The 16,858-nt window shown below is 43.2% G+C and overlaps 1 protein-coding gene across 7 annotated transcripts in view; it reads left to right on the top strand.

Annotated features, from left to right (window-relative positions):
* Positions 1-16,858, top strand: part of anks1b (ankyrin repeat and sterile alpha motif domain containing 1B) — a 203,045-nt gene that overhangs the window by 99,683 nt on the left and 86,504 nt on the right. For all 7 annotated transcript variants that reach the window (XM_031898696.1, XM_031898695.1, XM_031898698.1 and 4 more), the window contains one exon: positions 3,890-4,031. In XM_031898696.1, the coding sequence (XP_031754556.1) occupies positions 3,945-4,031 (87 nt within the window). In that variant the 5' untranslated portion in view covers positions 3,890-3,944. The remainder of the gene's footprint in view (positions 1-3,889; positions 4,032-16,858) is intronic.

Here is a 16,858-nt window from a genome sequence, read left to right as displayed (position 1 = left end):
GGAGAGGCATCGCAAAGCAAAACCTTTATGGCTGAATAAAAGTGTTAGTGTCAAGGTTGGTAAGAAAAAACGTGCTTTTAAAGCATTCAAGTTAGCTGTGACAGCAGAAACTTTCATCAGGTACAAGGAAGCAAATGAAGCATGCAAAAAAGCTATCAGGCAAGCTAAAATAGAGATGGAAAGGGATATTGCAGCTAGGAGTAAAAATAATTAAAAAATTATTTTTTAATTATGTGAATAGTAAAAAAATGAAGCAAGAAGGGGTGGTAACCTTATTACCACAGGGGGGTGTAAGTTGGTTGATGAGAATGGGGAAAAAGCTGAAATTTTAAACTCTTAATTTTAATCTGTCTATACATCTGAGGAGCCAGCTAATGAAGGCTTCACTTTTAATATGCCCAGTTCTAGTAATTTAGCTACTGACGCATGGGTCACTCAGGAGGAAATTCAAAAGAGACTTGAACATGTAAAGGTAAACAAAGGTCCAGGACCGGATGGGATTCATCCCAGGGTATTAAATGAGCTGAACGCTGTGATTGCCAAGCCTCTTCACTTAATTCTTCAGGATTCGTTGAGGTATGGTGCCTATAGACTGGCGAATTGCTAATGCGGTGCCGTTATTTAAAAAGGGATCTTTTTTTTTTTTAGGCCTGTTAGTCTGACGTCAGTAGTAGGAAAGATTTTGGAAGGGGTAATAAGGGATAGGGTACTTGAATACATTGCAGTTCACAATACTATAAGTTTGTTCCAGCATGGTTTTCTGCGTAACAGATCTTGCCAGACTAATTTAGTTGCCTTTTATGAGGAGGTGAGTAGGAACCTTGATGCTGGAATGGCAGTTGATGTCATCTACTTTGGACTTTGCTAAAGCATTTGATACTGTACCTCACAGAAGGTTAATGATCAAATTGAGGAATATTGGCCTAGAACATAATATTTGTAATTGGATAGAGAACTGGCTGAAGGATAGATTACAAAGAGTTGTGGTAAATGGAACATTTTCTAATTGGACCAGTGTGGTTAGTGGAGTACCGCAGGGCTCAATCCTTGGTCCTTTGCTTTTTAACTTGTTTATTAATGACCTGAAGGTGGGCATAGAGAGTATGTATCTATGTACATATCTATTTTTGCTGATGACACTAAATTGTGCAAAACTATAAGTTCCATGCAGGATGCTGCCACTTTGCAGAGCGATTTGACAAAATTGGAAAGCTGGGCAGCAAACTGGAAAATGAGGTTCAATGTGGACAAGTGCAAAGTTATGCACTTAGGTAGAAATAATATAAACGCAAACTATCTACTGAATGGTAGTTTGTTGGGGGAATCCTTACGGAGAAGGATCTAGCGGTTTTTGTAGATAACAAGTTGTCTAATTCAAGGCATTCTGTGGCTACTAAAGCAAATAAAGTGCTGTCTTGTATAAAAAAGGGCATTGACTCAAGGGATGAAAACATAATTTTGCCTCTTTATAGGTCCCTGGTAAGGCCTCACCTTGAGTATGCAGTGCGGTTTTGGGCTCCAGTCCTTAAGAAGGATATTAATGAGCTGGAGAGAGTGCAGAGACGTGCAACTAAACTGGTAAAGGGGATGGAAGATTTAAGCTATGAGGTTAGACTGTCGAGGTTGGGGTTGTTTTCTCTGGAAAGAGGCGCTTGAAAGGGGACATGATTACTCTGGTGCGACCTTTGGTGCGTTGATCGTTTTTATAGGAAAAAAGAACATCCCCCATCTGCCTATAATCCCCTCTAATGTGCTTACATTAGAGGGGATTATAGGCAGATGGGGCATGTTCTTTTTTCCTATAAAAACGATCAACGCACCAGAGGCCCCCCCCTAGATTAGAGGAACGGAGCTTCCATTTGAAGCAGCGTAGGTGGTTTTTCACGGTGAGGGCAGTGAGGTTGTGGAATGCCCTTCCTAGTGATGCCTTTAAGAGGGGCCTGGATAAGTTTTTGAACAAGCAGAATATCCAAGGCTATTGTGATACTAATATCTACAGTTAGTATTAGTGATTGTATATATAGTTTATATATGTGAGTGTATAGATTGGTAAGTATAGGTTGTGCGTGCTGGGTTTACTTGGATGGGTTGAACTTGATGGTCTTTTTTAGTGATGGGCGAAATGTTTCGCCAGGCATGGATTCGAGGCGAATTTCTGCGTTTCGCCATTGGCGGATTGTTTCGCGAAACGGATGAAAAATTCGACGCACGTCCAAAAATTGTCGCCGGCGTAAAAAAAGAATAGTCGCGGGCGTCAAAAGAATAGCCGCGCGACTAAATAATAGCCGCGGGCGACAAAAGAATTAGCCGTGCGACAAAATAATAGGCGCGGGCGTCAAAAGAATAGCCGCGTGACAAAATAATAGCCGCGGGCGACAAAAGAATAGCCGTGCGACAAAATAATAGCCGCGGGCGACAAAATAATAGCCGCACAACGTTTTTGCCGTTTGTGAATTTTTTACCGCTTCGCGGTTCTTTTGAAAGATTCACAAATTTTTTGGCGAAGCGGAACAGATTCACTCATCACTAGTCTTTTTTCAACCCTATGTAACTATGTAACTATGTAGGGGTTATTTCAGCACTTCTTAAATGCCTTTTTAAAATGTATAAACTATGTATTGCTTGGGGTTAAAGGCATAGTTCACCTTCAAATTAACTTTTAGTATGATGTAGACATAGACAATTTAGAATTAGTCATCATTTTTTTTATACTTTATGGTTTTTCAAATGCACTGCACTGCCTGCAGATGAAAGACAGGTTACCCACTCCAAACCTGGCCCCACTCCCAGAATGAGGGGACATGCTTGAAGTGGAAGGACATGATACAGAAAACTACTAGCCAGGTCTGTGGGGAGTGTCTGTGAGTACTTGTGTCTGTGTTTGTCTGTGTGTGTCTGTATATATGAGTGTTTGTGTGTGTGCATATCTGTGTGTGCCCCTATTTTCTCGTTTTCTATATATAATATACTTGGGGGCACATTTACTAAAACTCATTTTTTTTTCTGGTCTTGAAAGTTGTATAACTCGACATGGAAAAAATTTGAATTAAACATCCGAAAATCCAACATTTTTCAAGTTGAAAGTATTGTTAAAACTCGAAAAATTTGAGTTTAAAAGGACTTCCCAAACAGGAATTGCTCCAGCACACATTTTAGAAGCATTTGGCACTCTTTCTTGGAAAACAATAATGTGCTTAAGTTTTACTTTAAACTGGGTGAAATAGAAAACAATGAGGGGATTAACTTCTCCTTGAAAATATGTCAAGGACAGGCTGTCACTGACTAGTCTATTCCTCTACTATTCTAAACCTCCATAGGATTCAATGGTACTTGACAGATCAAACCTGCCAAATTTTTTTTGACAAAAAAAGTTAACCAAACCGAAAAACTCAAATTTTTAGAGAAACAATATCAGAAAAATCGAGTACTGGCATAAACCCATTCGTAAATCTAGTAGTAGAATAAAATACATTTTTCTCAAAATTGCTTAGTAAATATGCCCCTTGGTGTGTCCGTAAATGTGCTTGGGGGCCATATTGTGCCATGGAATGTTGGGCAGGGCATTGTTTGCACACCCAGCTCTGCAATCCCATGCCAGCCAGCAACACTTTGTCTAAGGGGTCCCACCAAAATGGTCCCAATTGGGCCCCGGCTGTATGGAAGTTGGATAGGACCGCACAATGCTATGAATGGACAAGGAATACAGCTTTGAATCTTGGGCAGTGGCCAAGAGAAGCCATAATGCTGGCAAGGAATTTAGATCACGGAGCGAAAAATGTTCAGTCCTTTAGAGATGGACTTTCCCAACCTCTCTGCTTTCAGTGTAGTAGCATTGCAGCATTGTAGGTACTGCAATATTGTAAAATGCATCCCAACTCTCTTTTCCCAGCCACAAAACCGCAAAGCTGTATCCGGCTGGAGGATCCCTGGATTTCCCCCACATTATGATGCAGGGAGATGGACGGAGGAGAAGAAACGAGAATTATTTTGACGACATACCCAGATCCAAGCTGGAAAGACAAATGGCACAGGTAAGTACGGTTCTGGTGATAACAAGAATGAGTGAAAAAAGGAATGAAATGCTCAGATTGTTGATGAACCAATACCCTCAAAGCACTTTTAATATATGTAAAAGTGGTGCCCCATTGAAGAAAAGATGGTGGCAAGCACACATCTAAAGAGAGGCAAGATAGGGGCAAGCACACATCTAAAGAGATGCAAGATGGGGGCAAGTACACACCTAAATAGTACCCAGGCTGTCAAGTTTTTTTGTTTTTTTTAGAAGAGGCCCTCTGGCCTGGGATTTCAGGTTAGCAACTGACTGTCAGTGCCCAAAATTGTGATTGTATTTTATGTTTATACTGTGAAGCGATGATATAAGGAAGTGTGAAAGTATATATAGTGAGAAAGCGTGCGACAAAGAGATAAGGAGAGATGCCAAGGTCAGGTTTGTTAGCCAATGGAGTTAGGTTACCTTCTTGCAAATCAGCCATCTCCCATTGTGTAAAATGATTCCTTTGTGGCACCATGGAGCAAGAATTTATATCCATGATTCATTACATTCATAGAACATAAAATGCTGATACTGTCTAATTTGGAAGAGTGGTAGCTTTAATTCATTAGTGAAATTCAGCAAGAAATGGAACGGACCAAAGTGTATCCAGGTGGTGAACCAACATTCTTCCCCCATGAATACAGCACGGCAGTGTTTATGTGGGACAGGACAGGGCAGGTATGTACATGCCACCCTCCGCTAATTTGTCAGAACGCAGGCCCCTGTACAGGACAGGACTGGCCAGTGCCAGTAATCATATGCTCTGCTCCTTGTGCCAGACTTTACCCAGCTCAAGGTGCAGAGCACAGCCAGACTCCCAACAAAATTCATTTTTCCCTTTCTTTCTATTAAATAATCCCTATGCAATCATTTTTTTTTTTTTTAAAGATTTTATTTAGCATTTTTAATTTTAACAACATGAGGGAACAGTACCGTTAAGTAAAAGCAAGGAGAGAAGATTAAGAGGAGTCAAGAGTGAAGAGAAGAAGGAGAGAAGGAATAGAGTGAGCTGGCGGGGGGGATGTCAAGTCAGAGGACTACATTTGTCCTGTCACGTGTACTCTTTTTAACATTACAAAGAAGCCAGAAGCCATGTCCCCCATATGGCCTTGAATTTGTCCTGGCATCTGCGGACTTGATACACCAGTTTCTGTTTTCGTTCAAGTTCAGCGAGGATGGTCCTGTAGATTTAATAATGGCTTTTTGGCGTAGTATTGTAGGTAGCATCGTTTAGCTGGAGGTCTCAACTGTAGGGTTTCCAGTATGCCCAGTAAACACAGACTGGGTGACAAAATATTGGGGAGTACTAGTGCCGACTTAGCGTAGCTAAGCACCTCTCGCCAAAACCCCTTTATTACTGGGCATTCCCAAAAAACATGGTAAAAAGACCCCACCTCATTAAGACATTTAGGGCACAGGTCAGAGGCCCCAGGATATATTCTAGCCACTCTTTGTAGGGTGAGATACACTCTATTTAAAAACTTAATCTGTACATATCTATCTCAACTGGAGATGGTTGTTTGGGATACCTGTATTATGGCACCTTTTCTCTTCCTCTAGGTCTAGTATGTCTTCACACCATTAACCTTATGTTGTTGAGTGGTGCTCGTTTGCATTATTACAATGTACATGTACGTTAGCACTTTCCCCAAGTCAGGTCAGCGGAGAATCTCGCAAGTGTAGTTTCAGTAATTACTACAGGCCTTATGGGGAATTGTGACTGAAAAGCATGTTTTAATTGTAAATATGAAAATAACATGTTTGCTGGAAGTTGGAATTTGGCTTGAAGTGCATTAAATTGTTTACATCCCCCTCCCCCATGGTAACGTCTCCTATTGTTTTTATTCCTGTGACTGCTCACCTAGCAACCTCAGGCACCCCATTTTGACCAGACGGGTTGTTTATTTTGAACTATTTTTAGTGCCCTCTGAAAAGACTCCACTACTGTTTTTATAGTAGGTCCCACAATGACAGCCTTTAATAATAATGCTCGGTTATCTAATCTCGGGTCTGTCCATCAGTGTACATACACCAACTGACTAGCGAGGAAGTATCTTTCAAAGTTGGGCAGGGTCAACCCACCACCAGTTAATGGAGCTTGTAGCATCTGAAGAGACATTCTGAGTCTTTCCCCTAATGTCTCCTAGTGTTTTTATGGGGGTGCCTGAGGTTGTTAGGTGGGCAGCCACAGGAATTTTGACCAGAAGGGTTGTTTATTTTGAGCTATTTTTAGTGCCCTCTGAAAAGACTCCACTACTGTTTTTATGGAAGGTCCCACAATGACAGCCTCTAATACTAATGCTCGGTATCTAATCTCGGGACTGTCCACTAGTGTGCGCATACCAACTGACTAGCGAGGAAGTATCTTTCAAAGTTGGGCAGGGTCAACCCACCACCAGTTAATGGAGCTTGTAGCATCTGAAGAGACATTCTGGGTCTTTCTCCTTACCATATATAACCCCTTATAACAGTCTAATGCCTTAAAGAAGGTTTTGGGGGGCACTATGGATGCATTATGGAATACGTATAGAAATTTTGGTAAAAAAAACATTTTTAACAGGTTGATTTTCACTGGGTCTGACAGAGGAAGATTTTGCCACATCAGTGTTCTTTTCCGTAACCGAGCTAGAACAGGGGAGATATCCAGCTGTTGTATAGTTTATGGATTTGTATCCCCAGATATCTGAATTCAGATACAGTATTCAGATGTGTGATAGGGCATAAAATATTTTGTTGGAGATTACCTATGGGGAAAACAAGGGACTTGTCATAGTTCACTTTTAGACCAGAGTGTTTTCCAAAGTTAGTTAGTACTCAAATTAAAGCCTGAAGAGAGTTTTGATTGTCAACTAAATATAGCAGCATGTTGTCCACATATAAGGACACTTTCTCCTCTAAATCTTCTAATTGGAGCCCCACATTTTCTGTGTCCTCTCCTGTTTGGATTGCTAAAGGCTCTACCACTAAAGCGAGAGCAGCGGCGACAGTGGGCACCCTGCTTGGTGCCCCTCTTGAAGTATATAGCTGATGAGAGCATACCCGCTACCATGACTTTGGCTTGAGGATGGGCATAGAGCGCAAAGATTTCCACATCACTTATGAGGGGGGTTTACCTTCCTTTGGAGTCAGTGTGATATGTGCCTCATAGCAGGAGTTTGGAAGGAGGGAGTGCAAGTTCTAGGTGCTGCTTGTAACATTCGGACGGATGCCAATCAGGCCCAGGGGCTTTTCCTGTGGGTAGACTATTTACTGCCGCCTTAACCTCTTCCAGTGAGATGTCCCTGTCTAATTCAATAGCACTTGGATCTGCAAGAGCTGGGATGTCTACAGTATTTAGAAGGGCATCTAGCCCAGTATTTGTCTGGTTTGGTTGGAAATCATATAGGGTTAGGTAGTAGTGGGCAAAATGGTTTACCATTTCTCTCTTAAGGGTGGTCTTCCAGTAGTAATTTTATTTTCAAATTTTATTGACGTTATTTATCTGGCACATTTTCAAGCGGTATTTTCCGCCGCATGTGATATTACCACGTGATATTCTGCAAGTAAGCGTTGCGCATCACGTACCACATGACTTCCGTCATTTTGTGCAGTTCCGCTGTGATGCTTGAGAAGGAGAGCTCAGAAGGTGCAGATGCGCAATTAGCTCCTGTGGAGCGACCAAATAAACAGCAATATTGGACATAGTAGTGGCGGTAATAAACCAGTAAATAACATGAAGGAGGCATGAGTTCTCACAGATGCCAAAAACCAAAGAACACAGTAAAAAAAAACAGAGGTCACAATACACAAAACACACAATTGAAAACAGAAAGGAACAAAGCAACTTCTAGATCAGACATTTAGCCCAAACCACCAAACATGCAAGTGTTAGTAAATGTTAATTGTTGTGATGGGATTGCTTATTGTAGGCAACACTATAAAAGCATTCATATATTTTTTTATGTCTGGAACTGGAGGTGGTCCTTGTAAAAAGGTTTTCTTCACATGAACTTTGTAATATCCAAAAATACCAGAATTAGATTATTGTCCATGAAGTTGTATGTTTCATGTCATGATGATCATCATTGAGAAGATTGGCAAAAATATATAATTTTTTCCAACAACATCTCAGTTCCACAGAAAACTTGTCTCCTGAACAATCTCCTGAAATGGAAAAGAGGTTTATTGTTGATGATAATGCAAGACCCATGCAAACATTAGTCCTATGTGAATCTAGTGCTGTGTAATTAAACATTTCTGTTTTTACTATTTGTTGTGGGGGGTGGGGGGGACTCACCCACTCCAGGGGACATAAGTCTCAAGTGCTTAGTGAATCCTAGTTACTGTGAATGCAGAAATGTGGCATATTGCCACTCACTACTGCTGAGCTCAATTAAATAAATGAGCATTTTTTTAAAAGTGTGCAACTATTTTTACAGGAAATAAAAAGAGTATTGTTTGAAATGTTGTTTTGTGTTTGTCTTTTATTGTAGCAAAGATTGTAGGTACTTACACATAAAGTAATTGATTGGGATTTCTCCCTGTACTCCATTGCCTCTGTCATCTGCACTTTGTACACGATATATGGGATTATTTGGGTCATCTAGGTCATCAGCCACAAACCCAGGCAATCCATGACGATTGGCAATATTGTGCAATACAGCAAAAGCTATTACAATTTGTTCCACTTTACTGGGGCTCTACACCCGACTTGTCCAGGCATTAGAAGGGCATTTTCACAACCCCAGCACAGAAGTTTGACAGTGCCAGAAACAGCATGGTTTCTGTGTGCTATTGGCTGCAGATAAGGCTCCAGTACCTCATACAGGCCATAGATTGCTGCTCTATTTAACCTATAGCACCTCACTATTTCCTCCTCTGATAATCCCTCTAGAGTTGATCTTTCCCTGAAAACTGTAGGATGTATCACTCTAGGAGGATCACATACTTGATCCTCTTCTTCACAAGGCAAGAAAAATCTGACTGCATAGTCCATGTTGTGTTGCCAAACGCTCACAAGGCACAATGTTCTTTAACCCTTTTACTGCCAGCCATTTTGGTCAAAGCGGAACTTGTATTGCCAGACAGTTTTTGAACATTTTGCACTGTTTCACTTTAGGGGCCTTTCCTCGGGGGGACTTTTAGTTTACCCAGGAAAACAATATATCGTTTTTTTTCAGAACAACCTAAGCTTTCAAAATATGGTAGAATATATATAGTTTTATGGAGATTTCTCACTTGTATAGGTCAAAAACTCCCAGCAGTACACTACCAAATTTCCAAAGCACTGCTTCAGAAAGCTGCATACTTTAGATTTCAAGGACAAAAATTCCACTAACAGAAGGTTTATCCCAGAAAATTGTACATTTTTGGAAAGAACAGATTCTGGGGAATACAGAATAGGCACAACTGTCTGTCTACTCCAAACTATCAAGTCGCAATGCTTTCCTAAATTTATTGGTTTTTATCAAAATTTGTGAAATTTTTAAAAAATCGCTTCAAAGCTTCCAGTCTATAGTATCTTATCTTAACCAAATAAAACACCCTAAATATGAACGCCAGGGGTCCACTGAACAGTTTGATGCCCAATATGTATAGGTTTACCTAAGTATGTGGCATGTAGGGGCCCCAATGTGAACATACCCCCATATGATCAATCATTTCTGTTATTTCAGCTCCAGCAAAATCAACACATTTACATTATATGTGGGATAAAGCTAGTAAAAAGTATGCTCACCCCAGAAAGTCATATATTTTTGGAAAGTACACAATTCCCCGAATCTAAAATGGGTACCCATGTCTTTCTACTCCAAAGTACCAAGCCACACAGCTTTTCTAAAGTTAGCAATTTTGATGACATTTCCAAAAATCCCCTCAAAGCTTCCACTTTGCAGCATCTTATCTCCCACATAGTGTTAGGTACCAAGATAAAACACCCTAAATTTGAACGCCAGGGGTCCACTGAACAGTTTGATGCCCAATATGTATAGGTTTACCTATGGGCCCTAATGGGAACATACCCCCATATGATCTATAATTTCAGCTCCTGCAAAATCAACACATTTACATCCTTTATGTGGGATAATGTATATGTATGTATGTATGTATGTATAACTTTATTTATAAAGCGCCACAAGGGTACGCAGCGCTGTACAGTCTTACAGAATACAAAATTACACACAGGGAGGACAAGTGATATAATAAATAAATACAATAAATACATATATGTATATATATATAAGTGCCATGTGGTATGAGACACAGTAGGAAGGAGGTCCCTGCCCCGTAGAGCTTACAGTCTGAGTGGTTGGGTAACATACAGGCACAAACTGGAAGGTAAGAGTGCATCAGGTATGGGCATTTGCCCTTAAGCGCAGGACTGGGCAAAATAATGTTTTAGTGCTCCAGAAGGTAACAGCTGAGTTTTTTCTTAAAGAGAGTGGGTGAGTTTTCCCTACGGAGGGATTCAGGGATAGAGTTCCAGAGGTAAGGAGCAGCGAGATAGAAAGGTTTAAGATGAGAGAGCGCAGTGGGTGTGGATGGTGTAAAGAGATGGAGGCTCTGAGAGGAGCGGAGGAGACGACCAGGAACATGTAGGGAGACCAGTGAAGAAATGTAGTGAGGAGCAGAGGAGTGAAGGGCTTTGAATGTCAGCAGAAGGATTTTGTAAGCTATCCTTTGCTTGACAGGCAGCCATGCTAGTGAGCTTAATTGAGGCTGAGCAGGATCCCTCTTAGGAGAGAGCAGGAGGATCCTGGCAGCAGAGTTTAAGATTGATTGCAGGGGAGAGAGGTGGGAGTCTGGGAGGCCGGTTAGTAGGAGATTGCAGTAATCTAAGCGGGAAAGGATAAGGGCATAGTGTTTTAGCTGTTGCTTGTGAAAAAAAGGGGCGTATCTTGGCAATATTGCGGAGGAAAAAGCGGCAGGTTTTGTTATTAATATGGTTAGAGAAGGAGAGAGACTGGTCAAAGATAACCCCAAGGCAGCGTGCAGAATTTACAGGGTTGATGGTCATGCCATCAATAGTAATGGTGAAAGGAGGAGGAGGGCCAGGTTTGGGCGGGAAGACCATGAGCTCTGTTTTAGCTAGGTTAAGTTTGAGCTGGCGTCGGTTCATCCAGGAGTAGATAGCCAGGAGGCAGTTACTAATCTGGGTTTGGACATCAGCAGTTAGTGCAGGGGTGTCTAAATATATCTGGATGTCATCTGCATATACCTATATGCACCTGGTATTTAAGACCAAAAGAAGAAATAAGGTCTCCTAGAGAGAGAGTGTACAGGGAGAACAGCAGGGGACCAAGCACAGAGCCCTGAGGCACCCCCACACTAAGCGGAACCGGGGTAGAGGATTTGTTAGTAAGAGCGACAGAGAAGGAGCGGTTAGAGAGATAGGAACAGAACCAGGATGCAGCTTGATCCCGGATACCCAGAGAATGGAGAATTTGCATAAGAATAGAATGGTCGACAGTATCAAAAGCAGAGGAAAGGTCTAGGAGAATGAGAACCGAGTAGCGTCCTTTGGCCTTGGCAGTCTGGAGATCATTTGCCACTCTACATAAGGCCGTCTCAGTGGAGTGCGCAGGCCGAAAACCAGACTGCATAGGGTCCAGCAGATTATGGGTGCAGAGGAAGTTAGTTACACGAGAAAAGACAAGACGTTCCAGGAGTTTAGAGGCTAGGGGCAGGAGAGAGATGGGATGGTAGTTAGAAAGGCAGGATGGGTCCAGTGTAGCCTTTTTAAGAATGGGTTTGACACATGCTTGTTTGAAGAGAGAAGGAAAAGTACCAGAAGCCAGAGAGGAATTGAATATGTGGGTAAGAGCTGGAGTAAGGGCAGGGGCACACTGTTTTAGTAGGGATGAGGGCATAGGATCCAGCGAGCAGGTAGTAGGCGGAGAGGATCGGAGAAGCTGAGAAACTTCAGACCCTGTTACGAGACTGAAGGAGCTGAATACGGAGAGAGGAGATTTAGGAAGGTTGAGATTACCGGTATCTGAGGGTTGGGAAAATTGATTGCGGATAGAATTGACTTTGCTTTTAAAGTCAGCAAAGTCCTGGGGGATGTGTTCAGATATGATTGATTCATTAGGTGAGGGATGAAGTAGCGAGTTAAATATGGAGAATAAGTGCCGCGGGTTTGATTTATTATTATTTATAAGTGAGTTATAGTATGCTTGCTTGGCCTGGGATAGGGCAGTATTGAGGCACACCATAAGAAATTTATAGTGGAGGAAGTCAGCTTTAACGCGTGATTTCCTCCAAATGCACTCAGCAGATCGTGCACAGGAGCGCAGAAATCGCGTCTGAGGGTTAAGCCAGGGGCAGGGATTGCGGGCACGACTGCGTTGGGGCTGCAGGGGGGCATGGGTGGTAATTGCAGATGATAAAATTGAGTTGTAGGTATTTACCAGTAACTCAGGATCAGAGGAAGCACAGGAGGAGGAGAGGCTAGAACTAAGAGAGTTAGAGAGAGCAGTTATATCAACCATTCGCGTGTTGCGAATCAGGGTTTTAGGCTGAGAGTTAGAGGGAGAATGAGACACGTGCGAGATAGAAAAGGAGATAAGATTTTGATCTGAAAGAGGAAAAGGCTCACTGTTAAATGTAGATAGATCTAGATTTTTAGAAAAGACCAGATCTAGAAAATGACCATCCTTATGGGTAGCTGTATTAGTCCATTGCCGGAGATCAAAGGAGGAGGTTAGATGGAGAAATCGAGAGGGCCAGGGCTGAGAGAGGTCATCTATATGGCAATTGAAGTCACCTAAAATGATTGCAGGGGTGTCAGAACATAGAAAAAAAGAGAGCCAGGATTCAAAGTCAGAGAGAAAAGTAGCCAAGGATTTTGAAGAAGGAGGTCTGTAAACAACTGCCACCCGCACAGGGAGAGGGTGGAACAGCTGAACCGTATGCACCTTGAAAGAAGGAAACCTGAAAGTAGGGGGTATAGGGATTAGTTTAAACCGGCAATGAGGGGAGAGCAGAACCCCTACCCCTCCCCCACGGCCAGTAATGAAGAATGAAAGGCCGCCATAGGAGAGAGCTGCCTCAATAGCATTATCATTCTGAGAGAGCCAGGTCTCTGTTATGGCAAAAAGGTGAAAAGACTTGGAGCAAAACAGATGATGAATAAAAGCGGCTTTGTTAGTTACAGAGCGGGTATTGAGAAGGGCACAAGAGAAGGGGAGATAAGAAGAGGAGAGAGTGGGAATGTGAATAATGTTAGACGGGTTAGCGGTTTGTGAGGGTTTTACCAGAGGAGAAGCATTGCGCGGGCGATAGGAAATGGGTATATGGCAGGGACCAGGATTGGGAGAGATATCACCTGCGGCCAGTAGTAGCAGTAAGGAGAGGGAGAGGAGGTGTGAGAATGATTTAAAATCGTTATGCTTTTGTGAGGTATTGGTTGGAGGTGCTAGATTTTTCAAAAATGTATAAAGATTGTAAGCAGCAGTGTGTAGTATGGAGAAGAGAGGAAGATATTGTTATAGAGTAGGGACAGTCAGCTGGGGGGTTACAGGAAGAATTTACCTTTGGAAGCACAAACATGAAAGATAAAACTAATAAGAGCAATGACATTTTGCAAGTAAACTGGGTATTGATTCAAATGGACTGAGGCTGGCCGGTCATCTGCTGTTGTATCCCTAGTTGTTTCTCCTGTTGCTCCTCTTGTTGAACTCCTTGTTAAACTCCTTTTCCTGGTCACTCTCCATATCAGCATTACAACCGGGAGGCCCCTTCCGCCCCGCCTACCAATCAGACTGTCCCTCCCTAACCAAACCTTTAAGTACCCCAGTAGGTACCCACCTACCTTGTCTTTTTTCTTTCTGTCCTGTCTACAGTTTCAGGGTCTCTACCAGCTGGGTATATTCCTTAAGTGGTATCAGATGCTACTTTGGGTGAATTGGGCAGAGTGCTCCCGTCTTCCTTCTCTTCTTTAAAAGTTGATGAAGCAGCGGGGTCTGTATCCATGTGTTTGCCTTTAAGTGTAACTATTTTGGCTACACATCATTTTCAGAGTTCTGAGGCTGTGACATGTAAGTGGCTCTTTGAGGTTGCTTGTGTCACAGGATCCTTCTTCTTCCTGCTTGGGCTGGTGTCGGCTGCAGATCGTTTGGCCTTCCTCTTTCCCTTGCTTTCGGCGTGCGTTCCAAGCATGCGTTCCAAAGGGCGGAAGTTCGGCTCTTCCTACTTCCGGTCCCGCGGTTTTTAAACCTGGCATCTTTGGCGTTCGCGCTGCTCTCTTTCCCTTGCTGCAGGGGTGTCCCTTCTCGGTCCTGAAGCTCTCTTCACCTTTTCTTCAAGTCGGTAGGTTTTTGGGCTTCTGTTGGGGTTTTTTATCCTTATGGCTTCAGAGCATTTCTTGCTGCGGTTGTTTTATTGAGCATTTTTTGTTTTCATATTTTATCAGCTTCTCCCTTGTTGTCCTTCTTGGGAGATTCTCTTTGTTTGCTCTTAAGTTTTGTGCCTGTCTCTTGCAGTGTTCTATTATTCTTATGGATTCCTCAGCCTCAAATGCCTCTGCCTTCCAAGCTAGGTAGGTCCCTCTCCTTTTCTTCTTGTCCTTCCCTTTTCTTATTTTTCTTGGTAGCTTGCCAGAAGATGGTCCGCCTAAGAAGCGTAAAAGCAATTCTAAAGCCCCATCCTCATCTGAATGTGTAGGCTGCTTCAATGCTCCTTCTTCAGGGAAAGAAGTTTTGTAGTTGCTGCTGGAGAGATTTTTGCAAGACTTCTACTGCTCCATCTGTAGAACCTGAGGTCTCCTTCTCTGCTGTAGCCCGAGGCCATAGAGAGTTCTGGGCTTCTGAGGATTCTTCTGATGAAGATTGTTTATCTCATTCATTTCCTTCTGAGGATCTCTTGGATTCTGATGAGGATTCTGAGGGGGCAAGGGATTCCTTCGATTTGTCGCTAGTCTCCCCCTTAATTAAAGCAATCAAGTTGACACTAGGAGTTGATCAAGAGTCAGAGGGGTCGGTTTCTCGCAAGGTTCTGCCTACCCCAGTAAGAAATCATCAGGCTTTTCCCCTGTTCCAAGAAGTTTCAGATCTCATCAAGTCAGAATGGCAAAGAGCTGCTAAAAAGGTATCTCCTGTCTCTCAAGGATCTAGATTTTCCAAGCTTTATCCGTTCAAGGAGTCCGAAGTAAAGGATTGGGTTTCTGTCCCCTCAGTTGATCCGGCTGTCATTCATCTGGCCAAAAAGACTACTCTTCCAATCGATGATTGTTCTGCTCTCAAAGATCCCATGGACGTCTGTCCATCGAGACAGAGTCATTCGTTTTCTGGAGGCTCATGGGTGGCTTCTGAACTGGGAGTCAGCTGGTCCCTTCCCAGTCTCTGATCTACTTGGGAGCCTGGTTCAACACAATCAAGGGTTTAGTCTCTCTACCTCCTCAAAAGATCTCAGCCCTCATCATTTGGCAAGTACCTTTGTTCTGAGGGAACAGGTTCCAGCCAGGGAACTGATGTCTCTTTTAGGCTCCATGGCATCCACTATCCCAGTAACCAGGTGGGCTCGTTGGCACATGAGACCGGCTCAATGCTTCTTCCAGAGCCAATGGGACAGGTTCAGGAGGGATTGGAATCAGCCAATTCTGCTCTCTCAACCCTTCAAGGCCTCAATTCACTGGTGGCTTTCCAAGAAAAATCTGGAGCAGGGGATGCCTCTCTTTCAGCCGAAATGGAGAGTCTTGGTCACGGATGCTTCCACCCTGGGCTGGGGCGCTCACCTGGGTCCAGAGTGGGTTCAGGGAAAATGGTCCATCAGGCAGTTGGGAGTCCCATCCAATGTCCTGGAAATCAGAGCAGCAAAACTGGCTCTTCAATCCTTTTCTCAGACCCTCCAGGGTTCCTCAGTCAGACTGTTGATAGACAACACGTCGGCTGTGTCGTACATCAAGGGGGGACAAGGAGCAGTTCTCTGCTTCAGGAAGTAGATCCCATCCTGTCCTGGGCAGAGAGGAATCTTTTTCTGCTGACTGCGGAATATCTGCCGGGGGTGTGCAATCAGGAAGCAGACCTAAGCGGGAACTCGGTCTCAAGTCACGAATGGTCTTTGAATCATCAGGTCTTTCAGGAACTGATGGTAAAATGGGGTCCTCTGGAGATCGATCTCATGGCGACTCATCGCAACTGTCAGCTTCCGAAGTTTTTCTCCAGGAGTTTTTGCCCAGGGGCAATGGGCACAGATGCTCTTCTGCAGGATTGTAACTTCAGTCGGGCGTATGCCTTTCCTCCTTTTCCCCTGATTTCCAGAATCCTCCTGAAAGTCATTCAGGGGCTTAATAGCCCCGAATTGGCCTCGCAGACCCTGGTATCCTTTACTCCTGAAGCTGGCAACGGATCCTCCCTGGCCTCTTCCCGGGAGGAGAGACCTGTTGACCTGTCCTCTTCTTCATCCAAATCCCTCTGCTCTGTCCCTTCAGGCTTGGAGGTTGAGCGCAAAAGACTTTCGGATTTAGGCTTCTCTCAGTGTGTAGTAGACACCTTGCTTAAGGCAAGGAAGCCTTCCACATCAGCAGCTTACTACAGAGTGTGGGAAAGGTTTCTCCTTTGGAAATTTCACAATGATTTGCCAATGGAAGAGGTTACTCTTTCCCAAGTTCTAAGCTTTTTGCAACAAGGCCTGTACAAAGGATTACAGTTTAGAACCCTCAAGGTCAATGTATCTGCCTTATCTGGGAGATCCTGGGCTGAGGACTCCATGATCAAAAGGTTTTTTCTGGCTGTTCTCAAGATTCGACCTCCAAGAGCCAAGCCTCCTCCCCTGTGGAGTTTACCATTGGTGTTAAAAGCCTTATCCAGATCACCTTTTGAACCTTTA

This window comes from Xenopus tropicalis, chromosome 3, assembly GCF_000004195.4.
Source record: "Xenopus tropicalis strain Nigerian chromosome 3, UCB_Xtro_10.0, whole genome shotgun sequence".
NCBI classification, from domain to species: Eukaryota; Metazoa; Chordata; class Amphibia; order Anura; family Pipidae; genus Xenopus; species Xenopus tropicalis.
Note: the sequence above shows the minus strand (reverse complement) of the source record. Positions and strands in the feature narration are given on the sequence as shown.